Below are 13,954 nucleotides of genomic sequence, written 5' to 3' on the forward strand. Positions count from 1 at the left end.
GAGCGATGGTGCTATCGGAGGTGGAGGAAGATCACGAGGTTGTTTGGTGAAGCGACGACTAGCTGCTCGGAGGAGGAGGGGAAGAAGAAGACGGCGGCTAAGGTTTCACACCTCTAGACCGTGCAGTTTCACACCAGATATTCAGGTAACAAATATTTTCCAAAATCTTCATTAATAATTATGATTACAGCAGTCCCTTTTAAAATCAATCAGTTACTAAAACTGAATAACTATCAAATCTAAACCACAATTCAAATTTTATATCTAAACTGCTAAAAGAATATGAAAACCCTAATCTTATTCATGAGATAACATGGGCTTATATAGGCCCCTACAACTTACAAATAAGCCCCTAAACCTATTAATATTTCAACCCTCCTCCTCAAGATGGGCGAAAGATATCCACTAAGCCCATCTTGTCACATCCTCTAATCATATCTACGGAGCTAAATTCCTTAGTCAGACAATCTGCTGCCTGATCCTTAGTTGGAACATGACTTAACTCCAGTAGTCCATTGTCCAACTTCTCTTTGATGAAGAACCTATCGATCTCGATGTGTTTGGTTCTATCATGCTGCACTGGGTTGTTGGCGATACTGATGGCTGACTTGTTATCACACCACAGCTTCATTTTGGCTCCTTGATCCAGCTTCAGCTCCACCAACATACTCTTTAACCACAACAACTCTGTAACTCCTAAGACCATGGCTCTATACTCTGCTTCAGCTGTTGATCTCGCTACTACCGATTGCTTCTTGCTCTTCCACGAGACTAAGTTGCCTCCTACAAAGATACAATATGCTGAGGTGGATCTCCTGTCATCAGCACAGCTAGCCCAATCAGAGTCGCAATAACCCTCGATGCTCACATGTCCATTCTTTCTGAATATCAGCCCCTTTTCGGGGGCACTCTTTAAATATCTCAGAATCTGGTACACAGCGTCCATATGACCCTTCCTCGGATCGTGCATGTAGCGACTCACCACGCTCACTGCAAAAGAGATATCAGGACGTGTGTGACTCAAATAGATCAATCTTCCCACCAGCCTCTGGTATCTGTCACGATTAATTGGTTTTCCGGCCTCAGCACCTAGCTTGAACTTCTGGTCGATCGGTGTAGTTGCAGGTTTGCACCCTAACATTCTTGTCTCTTTGAGAAGATCCAGTGCATACTTTCTCTGGGATAGGACGATTCCCTCCGCTCCTCGAGCTATCTCTATTTCAAGAAAGTATCGAAGTAAGCCAAGATCTTTCACCTCGAATTCCTTACTCAGTCTCATTTTGAGTTGGGCAATCTCCTTCTCATCATCCCCTGTAATAATCATATCATCCACATATACCGCAAACATGGTAATGTGGCCTCCACTCCGTCGAAAGAACACGGTATGGTCGGCGTTGATCTGTTGGTACCCCATACCAATCATAGCCCTTCTGAATCTGTCAAACCAAGCACGAGGAGACTGCTTCAGCCCATAGAGAGACTTCTTCAATCTACAGACCTTTCCCACTGTCTGATCTGTACCGAATCCTGGTGGTATCTCCATGTATACCTCCTCCACTAGATCTCCATGAAGAAATGCGTTCTTCACATCTAGTTGGTGTAGCTTCCATCCACCATTTACTGCCAGAGAGATTAAGGTCCGAACAGTGCTCATCTTTGCCACCGGTGTAAAAGTCTCATCATAATCGATGCCATATGTCTGACTATACCCTTTTGCCACCAGACGAGCCTTGTAGCGTTCAACTTGTCCATCTGGATTCTGCTTCACAGTGAAGACCCACTTACATCCAACTGCTCTCTTTCCTTCTGGTAGTTTTACTAGCTCCCAAGTACGGTTCTTCTCAAGAGCCCCTAGCTCCTCGTGCATAGCCGCTTTCCACTTTGGGTCCTTCTTAGCAACCTACCAATTGTTAGGTACAGTAACAGAGTCTAATGATGCAATGAATGTCCCATGTGCAGGGTGGATGTTAGAATATGATACAAATTGGGCAAGATCCCAACCATATCTATCGGGAGGATTTCCTGCATTACTACGAGTAGTCCTCCGTACTGATATTGGTGTGGGAGGAGTAGGGAGAGGAATGTTATCATTAGGGAGAGGAACGTTATCACCTTGGGATAAAACTGGTGGTGGTGTAGGTGTTTCAGGAGTCGGGGCAGGTATTGGCAAGAGACTTGACAGCACTAGTGACACTGTAGGTACTGTTCCTGCAATTTGCTTGCCCTTCCTACTATAGGTTAGTAGTTCCCCCTGAACAGTAGGCCTAACACCTCTTGTCTCATTTTTCTTTTCTTCATCATTCTCCTGCTCCTCCTCAACCAATTCTCTTTCCCAAGGAATCGATACAGAAATGAATTTCTCCACACTGTTCACCGATCTCACTATTCTCCTCCTCTCGCCTCATACTTCTAGTATTAGGCGAGTTACTAGCGGATGAAGTTACCTTCTGGGTGTAATACGGCTCGAGTTCTCGAAAGTGCACATTCATGCTCACAAACAACCTTTTCTCCACTTGGCTCCAGCAAACATATCCCTTCTGAGTAGCAGAATATCCCACAAAGATGCACTTCACAGCTCTAGGGGCAAGCTTCCCGACAGATGGCCTGTTGTCCTTCACAAAGCACACACAGCCAAACACTTTAAGTGGAAGAATCCCACCATTATCTCCCTTCAATATCTCACACGGAGACTTCTAATCCAGCACTCTCGAGAGCATTCTGTTGATCAGCGCTGCTGCGGTCAACACTGCTTGTCCCCATAATGTTTCTGGGACATTCATAGAGATCATCATGCTTCTAGCAACCTCTAAGAGATGTCGGTTCTTCCTTTCCGCTACCCCATTCTGAGCTGGTGTGTATGGACAGGTAGTCTGGTGATGTATTCCTTGAGCTGACAAATATTCTTCAAACGTTCTGTTAATATACTCTGTCCCATTATCTGACCTCAATACTTTCACCACTGCTCCGTATTGAGTCTGAACAGTCCTATGAAAGTTTTGAAAGTACCCAAACACATCACTCTTATTCTTTATCAGGTATAACCAAGTAACACGAGAAAAGCAATCAATAAATGTAACAAAATATTTGTATCCATTCATAGAACTTGTGGAACAAGGTCCCCAAACGTCTGAATGTACTAAGTCAAATGCATGAGAACTTCTATGACCAGAACTAACATAAGAGCTTCTAGTAAGCTTTCCAAACTCACATGCATCACACACAAGTTTCTGTTTATTTGCTTTCTCAAATAAAGAAGGATACAATCTACCTAAAACACTAAAGGATGAGTGTCCCAAACGCTGGTGATGGAGCATTAACTCATTTTCAGCACTCATTTTAGATCCTACTCCTGCTTTCTCTACGACTGACACCAACGCTGAATCCAGCCCTTCACGATCCAGATACCACAGTCCACTACGCCATGTGCCAGTCCCAAGTCTCCGCCCTGTCCCCTTCTCCTGGAAGATTACCTTGGGAATATCAAAAGAGACGATGCATTCGACTATCCATGCTGATGATCTGTCAGGAGACATAGAAGCAAGAGCATGTATGTCATCAGTACCTTTGTTCGGATGAGCATAAGTAGCAGTATTGCCTCTGGCGAAGAATGAAGTGGATGCCTCCTCAGTTCCATCCCCTGCTACTTGCTACTTCTTCCTTAGTATCGCCAGGAGAGCACGATCCTCCTCAGTAAAGACCACCTCAGCTTCTTCTTCCTCTGCTACCGTCAGATTTGCCCGGTTTCCTGCTCCTCTTCCACCTCGTCGACCCCCACGGCCACGACCACGACCTCCGAACTGTCCACGTCCACCCGAATCTCCTTCCTTGGATGGCTTGGTGCAAGCATGCCTTAGATGACCTACCGCACCGCAGTTGTAACACTGTCGGGTCTCTCCCCTAGATCCAGTGTTGCTAGAGGCTGCCAGTGCTGACTTCACCACAGGAAGTCCACATGTCCCCGCCTGTAGCCGAATGCGAGTCTCCTCCTGGATCATAGCAGAGATAGCCTCCTCCTCAAGCGGAATCTTTGGCTGAGCTAGCAGCAATGCGATTCGCTGAGCGAACTCTGATGTCAATCCTTTAAGAAACACCATAGTCCTCTCTTGTAGAAAGGCCTCCCGCTCTTTACATCCCGGGTCCTTGCAGCTAGCCCGGGGAGAAAAATGATCATAATCCAGCCACAGACGCTCCAGCCCTGTAGCATATTCCTGTACACTCCTCTCTCCCTGGACTGTGGCGTCGATCTCTCCTTTAATCTGGAATACCCTCAGGTTATTCCCCACTCCATCATATGTCCTCCTCAATTTCTCCCAGACGTCCTTCACATTCTCAATGCCATCCACCGTGGCGGCGATCGTCGGGACCGAGTTGAGAAGCCAGATGTACACCAACATATGAGTGGACTTCCACTCATCTCTTCCCTCCGAGTCCTCCTCAGGTTCTGTCGCCTCTCCTGTCAAGTAACCCTCCAGGTTCCTCCCTGCAAGGGTGTATCTCACCCGCCGCGACCAGCTCAGGTAAGTACTCGGTCCATCAATCTTCAGATCGATGGTCGGAAGCTCCAACTTCTTCGATGGTTTTGTCGCACTCTCACCAGCCGACAACTTCATTAGCTTCATCAAAGTTGACACCTCCGCGGGGTTTAACTTCTTGATGATCTCCTCCATCGAATAGGCTTCAGACCCACCACCTGTTCACCTTGTCTTCCGACCCTTATTGTGTGCAGTAAAAATTTCGGCAGCACCTCTACTGCACAACAAGAGTAGGATCTCAAACAAATTCTTGTTTCTCAGAGGAAACAAGAACCAAAAACAGTTACATATCTCATCGCTGTGAGATATATACTCTTCCTGTCATCAGTTCGAGGACTGAGTCAAGATAACATGAGCTTATATAGGCCCCTACAACTTACAAATAAGCCCCTAAACCTATTAATATTTCAACACTACTAAAACTAAAATAACTACTAAACTGAAAATCAAAATCACATACCAGGGATCTGATACAACGCTGAAACATGGCGTCTCCTGCGCTGATAAACACGGCGAAAATCCCATGCACGTGCCTGGATGTCCGCATCACATATCCTCTAGCATAATAAGCCTGATTCATATCTTTTAACATTACAAGTGCTTGAAATTAAATTTCCTTTTACTTACCACCTCTCTTCAATTTAGAAGCATGCCACTTGTAGTGCTTGCCCCTTCACAACAGAAACTACATCAGACTATCAATCCCTCTTTTCCAACCAGTCGGGTAACTCATAAGGTACAGAGCTCTCTAGGTAGTTTCCAAAAATAGAAGAAAGTAATTCTCTAATTTAGAAAAGGAAATGCTTGGTTGAATGCTTCTTCCATCCAAGAAACTCTTCAACCAGGTCACAGAGGGGTCATCGGATCACTTGATACTATTACCCATAACAAAACTTCATTCAGAACTCAATCTAAGCAAGGACAAAGGTCTTCGTGTAGGCTGGCTCAAGTGGTGTTTCAAGCTCTATATCTCTCAATAAATTATTCTCAAATCAAAATTTCTAAGCAAATATTCACATTCAATGATTGCACATCATTCGAAATGCATGATTTCTAAATATGAATTTAAATGCTAATAAAAGAGTAATTCTTTAATCAAAGAGTGACCACCCTAATCAAATAATTACAACAACAACAAAGTCTTTATCCCAAATGTTTGGGGTCGGCTAACCCTAATCAAATAATTCATATTCAATAATCAAATAAAATCTCATAGATTGAATCAATTAGAAACACATTTTAGTATCTAATGTACTCTTGAGAAATACAAATCTAAACTAAGATTAAGGAAAAGAATTTGATTTAAACTCAGATTTGAACTTATTGATGAATACAAATATTGATACCTGAATATTCAACTTGATTTCTAACACAGTGCTAATTAGTAGGTCAATAAAGCAATAAAGCAATATTAAGCAGGCAATTCTTTTGATTGTATTGTAGGTAATAATGTTCATTTTGACCATCTAATTTCTCTCCGACTTCTTAATGGCCAGGCCCACTATTCAGTTTTCCCAGGCTCTCCATGTTTCTTTGTAAATGGCAACCACTGCCATCTGAATCCCACCATAAGGGAGAGTATCAATGTTGATTTTAGATCACACAGTAGCAATCGAGAACCACTTATACACAGTTTTCCCATGTAACATCTAATAGAGGGCAATATGTTATCAATGTACTATAGGTTCAGAATTAAATCATGTTTCCTTATTGTTCAAGGAACTCTAGATCTCTTATTTCTCTAACTCTCTATATCATCTGATGAATAACATCTGCCCCGATAACAAATATTGAGGGATCTTGTTCACAAGTCCACTTACGCATCATCTTTCTTTGCTAGTGTCACCCTTGATCAAAATCATGAACTAAGTTGATTCTACACCTGCAGTCATTTACCTTATCATTTTACATTAAAATTATTGACTATATTTTCTCGATGAAACACTCCTATTCAGACTCTTCTAAATTCGGCTTAGTAAGTAGGTAAACCTTTCTCCAATAAAGATAATTGCTTCACTACTCATGCTCGCTAGCCTATCTAAATAGATTTACCTTCAATCAAACAAATTCTATGGTCCATCGCATGCAAATCAAGCATCACTTTCAAATTTTATTTATTTATTTATTTATTTTTTATTTTTTTTTTGGTAACACGAAGTATCAAGATAGGCTAATAAGTGACAAGTGAAGCTTGCTGTGAAATTTAAGCAAGCAAATAATTGGATGTTTCCTTATCAGCACAACTACTTGTGACTGCATACGGTATGTTTAAGGGGTTTTGGCCAGTTGTACTTCCCACTTACATCATTGTGCTTTTTTTTCAATTTTTAAAAAGGCTGACGGTAACTACTATCCTGTCTCAAACGTTCTTGGTGCAGCTATCCGATATATGACATGCCAACAAGTGTAATGCAACCATTTTAGATGCACAAGAGGCTGACTAATAATTTCATGGGATATAGTCTATTTGTTGCCGTTATCCAACCCGGTAAGATAGCTCTCGACTCCGGGATCAATTTTGTGCATTGTAGCACAGAAACGTTTTATCTTAAATCCCAGGCATCTTGGACATGATTCTTACGTGTACCTTTTAACTTCTTTTATGTGTCTTCATCATATTTATTTGGGTGCAGCACAAATTGGCAATCATATGGACTGAATAGGTTATATCCTTTAAACAAATAATGGAAAGCAAATGTGCTTTATGGGTTGAATAAGGAATGAACAACAGCTTATATCATTAGATTCATTACTACCAATTTTGTTCAATATGTTAGTGAATTGCTTAATGATCGTTGTAGTTCATTATCTTGAACCTGAATACAAGCTTGGTCTTATTTTCATTTTCAGATTCCGAATACCATTTCTCTTGGGAACAGGTTACCAAGATATGACACTGAATTTTTCTTGTTGAACAGATTGACTACATATAACGACCACGAACATGAAAACAAAGAACAGTCATAAAAGAGATCTTGGAGAACAAGATTAACATGCACTTACAATCGTCAAGAAAAGGAAAACGAAAGCTGAGACTGACGAAAAATATAAAAGATGTACAAACCATAAGCAAGTTATAATGAAGATAAGCCAAAAGGGAACATAAATTGACTCTTACCTTCTGTAAAAAATAACTAGCAGCATTAGGGAGTGACTCCAGTTCTCTTCTTCGGCTATATGTAGCTTGAACAGCAGCATCCTTCCATAATTCCTCAACAGTAGGTGCATATTCACGAGTAGCAGCAGGAAAAATAGCTTCTAGATTGCCAGCTGCCATAACTTTGAGAAGCCAATCAGAGAATGCCTTAAGTCGTGGGCTGATGGAGTACACAGTCACGCCATCACATTCCTCAGAGACATCGCTACCTGCTATCAGCAAGCTTTCTGTATCAGATGATTCTAAATATATAACTGAAAAGAAACATTAAGCATTATTTACTCAGTTTAGTTGTAAAACTGTCAAAAGAGCACTTTAAAACACAATCCTGAAACTAAGGAAACTTGTTATTTCAGCTGACCACCAATCAGCATTAACCAATAGGACACACATCATAAATACATGTATAAATGATTGACAACATTTTCTTTTACAAGAAAAACTGGAAATGTGCTCGTAACTTAACAACCTTCTAAAAGAATGCTTATACTTCAAGCCTCACACTTAATGACTAACACAAATAAAAAAATGTAATACGGTAGATAGCCAAGTGCAACCAGAAAGTAAATATGAAAAGCCAGAGATATATAATTTTCTGAAGAAGAGGGTAATGTGAATCGGAGTGCATAATACCTGTCTTGCGAGAAACACATGAATTCCTTTTCGCAGCCAGACTCTCTTCTTCAAACCGCTCACGCCCCTCGAGCAGTATACCAAGATAGCTATATATGCTGCTTTGAATCAACTGTTTAATACTTCGGCGCTCGTCCTCTGAGAAAGGCATAGGTTCATACAAAAACTTTGCCTGTTATAAATATCAAAAGTATTTAGAACAAGAAATGCAACTATCTTGACACCACCTAGTTACTATGCTAATATAAGAAGTGAGAACAAATGGCAGATAGGTACATATATTAAGTGCCTTTTTGCAGATTACAGAGAAGATAACACAAACAATTGAGATCAAAGAATATAAAGATAGCATGGATGTTTACTTTTAAGATATATTGGAAGGTGACCAAAATATCATGACCACACTAGTGCATCAAACCTCAGACTTTGTGTAAATTTGGATGTTTTACACATCCAGAAGAAAGATGCTAGTCATCACAAACTAAATTGCTTTTAAGACGAATGTTGAGAATTTTAAAATTCTACATTATCAACATCATCAGGGAAGTAAAGAAATTTGAATTTAGCCTAAAGCAAATGTCTAAGCCACAAGTTGGCATGTAGCATATCGACTTTTAAGTCCAAATCTTCCAGTTGACACAAATTCTATCCATAACAACCAACATTCTTACAAGGTTCAAAAAAGAAAGAAACTGGTGGAAAACTACGATGTTCATTATCACACGAAGAATATTGATATCTCATTATTCAGTCACTAACCAACATAATTAATTTGCCTCCTTCAAATTGAGGACTAGCTATAAAAAACCTAACATTTTATCACAAAATACACAAAAGGAAGACTTCAGTTAATTATTCAAAAAAAGTGGAAAAACATTTAAAAATTACAAGGAAATTCAGAGAAGAAGTTCCTCTACAAGAACTGAAATGCAATATAAAAGACTGACAACAAGTAGTTCATAACTTCATTAATACCTGTTTAAATATAGTACTTGTCCCTGACCCATCAGAACCAACCAAGAAGAACTTCTGAAGCGTTTTGTGCTCAAAAAAGTTAGGAAATGCTGCACTAAGCATGTTATTTACTTCTTCCCCAGCACGATTTGCACCCTTACCAGGAACAGGCAATGATAGAATTGAGCATAGAAGTCTTGTGCTAGCCTGGCCGAACAAGAAAAAATAATATCAACTTGAACTTAATCAACTTTATAAAGGAACATTATAAAGAGGAGGAGGGGTCTGTGAAATTTAGGCCACCTTGATCCACAGCTTCCCCTTTATATCATTCTGTCCCTCCTCCCGATACGATCCATCAGGATCTACCCAAAAGTGAGGAGTTCCGGCACATGGAACTCCTGCCCACTGGATCAATGACACTCATTAAAACTGCTGACATAACAAATGTTAATATAAGTACTCTATGTTCAGAGTTTAAACCTTAAGCATCTTCAACTCATCTTTTGTTATCTCGCGATTATTTATAATGATCCCAGTATTCCCATTGCTTGCATTTTGCATGAGATTGCCTCCCACGTTGAGATTTGCAGTAATGATCTTGTCAGGTTTGTGACCTTCCTGTTAATATAAAAGAGCACTTTATTGAAAAGAATCATACTTAGATCATTTCATCCTATTAAGCTAGAAGAACATAAACTACACCATGAGAACTAAAGGAATCAATATTAAGCTGAAGCTTTTTTTATATTTTCTGATTCCATGAAGACCTCAGGATTGAAGACTAACCGAACGATATTTAGTCACTCTCTAACTTCTCTAGTGGACAACTATTTTGGTTAGAAAAAATTGATAACAAGAAATCAGGTATTTAGTCAATAATTAATGACCAAAAACTAAAGAAATGATCATATATAAAAGCTTAAGTCAGTTACAGAACTCCAGTTTGTAACTTAGAATCCTCTTTTTCAATCAGCTATGAAGCACGGACACGCATAACATGAAGCCGTGTCGTGTCGTGTCCGTGTCGGACACACGTGTCGAACACACGTATCCTATGTATTTTTTAGGATTTGCCTCGTGTCGGCGTGTCGGATGGCCGTGTCGGATCCGTGTCTGTGCTACATAGTCAATCAGTACAGAAAAAACTGGCACATGACACCATGCCTGAAGAAAAATAAATAATTTAAAATCTAGAATATTGCACTCAATTAAGAGTTACTATAGCCTTGAAGGGCTTAAAAACAATTACTGAGCTCCACCAAACTTGTAATTTAACTCATCCAATGCATGCACCAAAGCAGCATACTTATCTTTTTTCTCTACTATACTAACAGAATAAGTATCATTAGAATTGAAACACTTGCACATAATTAAAATGCAAAATTTTCATGCATAATTTATTTTTTTTTCCTTCATGAGTGCAATGACATTGCAATAAAAAGTCTTGCGTGATGCAAAGGTAGGAACTATTTCACTATTTCGACAATAAAGTTACAAGCTTCAAGGTATTTGACTAATTTCAAAAGCTAAAGAGAAATTAACAGGAGCAAATCAATCTAGAATTCAATAAAAACGTCACCTTCCCCCAATATCCTGACATCTTATCATACCAATAATACCCAGGCTTCAACCTCAGCAGTGGACAAGCGCAACTCTGCAGCAAAACCATCTCCTCCTGTGTCAACTGCTGCCGATTCACAAAAACATCCTCAGCCCTTAACTGATTAGTTCCACAATACTTCTCTGCCTTCATCGCCTGCTCAACCTCCAACGAACTAAACAGCCTCTTCAGCATTCGCGAGCTCTTCCCCAATTTCTCTCTATTCGAATCCTCGATCGGGCTCCCAATACAAGCAATGCACTTCCTCCCCTCAGGCATCGATCCCATCGCTCTCATGACACATTTAATACAATACCTCGCATCGCAAACCAAGCAAGCCTCTTTCTCAGTGAACCAGTTCCCTTTCAAACAACGAGAGCAGCGTCCTTTCTTCGATCTCTTCGTTGTATCTTCAGCAGAGGATGATGAGGCTTCACCAAATGCGACGACCGCTGTCCGGTTCTCCTCCACGTCACCATCATCAACGGAGGGGGAGGACTCTAAGTCTTCGTCTTCGTCTAAGTCGGAGGTGAAGGAAGAATCGGTGACCTTGAGCTCGCTGGAGAAATTGAAGTTGAGATTTTGATCCTGTTCTTGATCGGGCAGGCGTTTCTTCAAGGGCAAAGGTTGGACAACGGGGAGAGAGTCGAGGGCGGGTGCTGACGTGGCGACAGAGGCGACAGGGATTTTATCAATCTCAATGGGGCTTGCTTTAGGGATATCGAAGGAGAAAAGCGGTCCGCTGTATTCAATGGCGAAGGAGTACTCGGAGTTGGCGGTAATCGCCATTATCGTCTCCATTGAGAGAGCGGAACCCTAGAAATTGGAGAAATCTGGAAATTTCGCCATTTTGGGGGCATTTCTGAGCCCTAGAAATGGAGGCAGGAAGTGAAGACTCTTGACTCTTGAGTCTTGACCCGAGAGCGCGAAAGGGGAGACGTAGTGACGCCGCGATGAGTTTGACTGGGGTGGGGCCCACAAGGGGAGCGGTTGCGTGTCTTGATTTCCGAGGTATTCCACGTGGGGTCAGCACGTACTGGACTTTAAAAGGACGAGTCGCGGTTTGATCGTGTCAGAATTGTCGTCGTCCACTGTGTCTGGACCAGGGATTGCTGGATCGTTAGAAGCAGAAGGTTTTGGGCCAAATTTTTGGATCAAAAGTTGTAACAGAGAAGAAAATTTTTAATACAGAAGAACCCCAAGTGCAAAAGGATTTCGAGTTTTGTGGCTACATGGATTCAGATCAGGGGGTGCAAACTAATATTTGTATCCACGTGTATGTCTGTATTAATGTCCGCTAGTATATGAAAACGATTACTAAATATTTATATCCAGTGGCGGACCTGTTCTTGTTCAAAGTGGTTCATTTGAACCACCTCAGATTTTGAAATAGTATATATATCATATATGTTAGTTTGTGAACAAATGTAATTTGTAGCCTAATGGTATAAGCATTAGCTTACCTTCAAAGAGGTCAAAGGTTCAAAACCTCCTACACAACCTCTTTATGTTTCTAATTTCTCCTATAATCCTTATTTTCTCTTTACTTTTCTACTTTCTCCTATTTTCTCTTTATTATTATTTGTTTATTATTTTTATGCTTTCCTTAGTAGTATTTGAAAAAAAAATTAGCGTTAATTTCGAACCACCACACGAGAGGTTGTGGATCCGCCACTGTTTATATCTAATAGAATATGGTTAAGGATATATATATATATATAGTAAAAAAGCTAAACCAACATCTGATATATTCTAATATATATTGCTCATACTATTGCAATTGTTTTGATCTTATATTTATGAACTACAGATAATTTTGATGATCAAGAGATTTGATCTTAGTTTTTCGAATATATAACAAACATATTAATGAACTCTCTTTGTATCATATTAACAAAAAAAATTTCAATCTCATCTAGCCTTCTCCTATCAGTTTCATATTTGCATGATACCTGCATGTGTGTCTGTATCCATTTTAAGCCAATATAGATACGAATTTTCCATATTGAGATATATTTGTATTTGTATCCGTAAATGTGATTCATAAACAGATACAGATTGGGTAAGTATCATATCCAAGTCATATCTGATCTGTTTTGCACCCCTAATTGAGATACATGTGTTATTTATTTTATATTATTATGATATATAGATATATAGATATAATCATTGGTGAATAACTGAATTAAGATGCGGCTATATAGATATATATATTGATCATAAGGTTCAAAACTATTTTGGGCATGTTTTTACTGAATCTGAAATCGATCTCGTGATCTCAATATCCATGTTTAGGTTTGGACGACTTCTATTAGCAGTCGTGTAGACTGACTGCCGATCTTCACTTGTGATATGGTGATGTCATATGTCCCATTTTTTTAGGGAATAGAATATGGGAATTTTATCTTAATGCCCCTAGTTCTCTAAATTCTTGACCTCTTATATAAATTAGTTGACCTTTTGCATGATAAATTACCCGAGGTTCAAGCTTTCTCATTCCCTTTAATAATACTTTTCAATATCAAACCTATTCTAAAATTCTACTATCCTTCACTATTTGTACAATAACTTAGATACTAAAGATTTGATCCACTTATTTATATTTAAGGATTAATGAAATAAAAATGTAAGTTTCACAAATTATATGAATAAAAAAATCCAAACACTTAATCAAAGAAATCAAGATATAAAATGAAAAAAATAATTGTGACCATCCCTTACTCCAAAATATTCAAATTTTAAGCTACTAATTAAGCAAAAATCATATTTGATAAGAATTTTGTTTCCTTATAGATGATAGCATTTTTCAATATCAAACCTTCGATTGATCAAACTTGCAATGCAATATTACCAAGTGTAAAATTACTCACAAAAAGTTAAATTCTCTAGAACATGTAGTGTTAAGGATGCCAAATCCAAGAAGTGGTATTGAATGTCAATGTGTCTTCCATTGTTGAACCATCTACACCTAAGACAAGTAATTCAAGCTCGTATGATATTTGCAAATATTAATGGAACAAAATAGCTAGTAATTTAGATTTACATTTTTGTGTTGACTGAATGGAAAAATAGCCA

At 39.4% G+C, this 13,954-nt stretch overlaps 1 protein-coding gene across 1 annotated transcript in view; it reads right to left on the bottom strand.

Annotated features, from left to right (window-relative positions):
* LOC109848089 (extra-large guanine nucleotide-binding protein 1-like) overlaps positions 1-11,800 on the bottom strand; it is a 25,905-nt gene extending 14,105 nt beyond the window's left edge. Inside the window, exons 1-6 of the mRNA XM_020417407.1 lie at positions 10,859-11,800; positions 9,760-9,897; positions 9,580-9,684; positions 9,298-9,483; positions 8,323-8,494; positions 7,651-7,898 (exon numbers count right to left, since the gene is read on the bottom strand). Of these exons, the coding sequence (XP_020272996.1) occupies positions 7,651-7,898; positions 8,323-8,494; positions 9,298-9,483; positions 9,580-9,684; positions 9,760-9,897; positions 10,859-11,680 (1,671 nt within the window). The 5' untranslated portion in view covers positions 11,681-11,800. The remainder of the gene's footprint in view (positions 1-7,650; positions 7,899-8,322; positions 8,495-9,297; positions 9,484-9,579; positions 9,685-9,759; positions 9,898-10,858) is intronic.

The sequence above is a fragment of the Asparagus officinalis genome, chromosome 7, assembly GCF_001876935.1.
Source record: "Asparagus officinalis chromosome 7, Aspof.V1, whole genome shotgun sequence".
Classification (NCBI taxonomy): Eukaryota; Viridiplantae; Streptophyta; class Magnoliopsida; order Asparagales; family Asparagaceae; genus Asparagus; species Asparagus officinalis.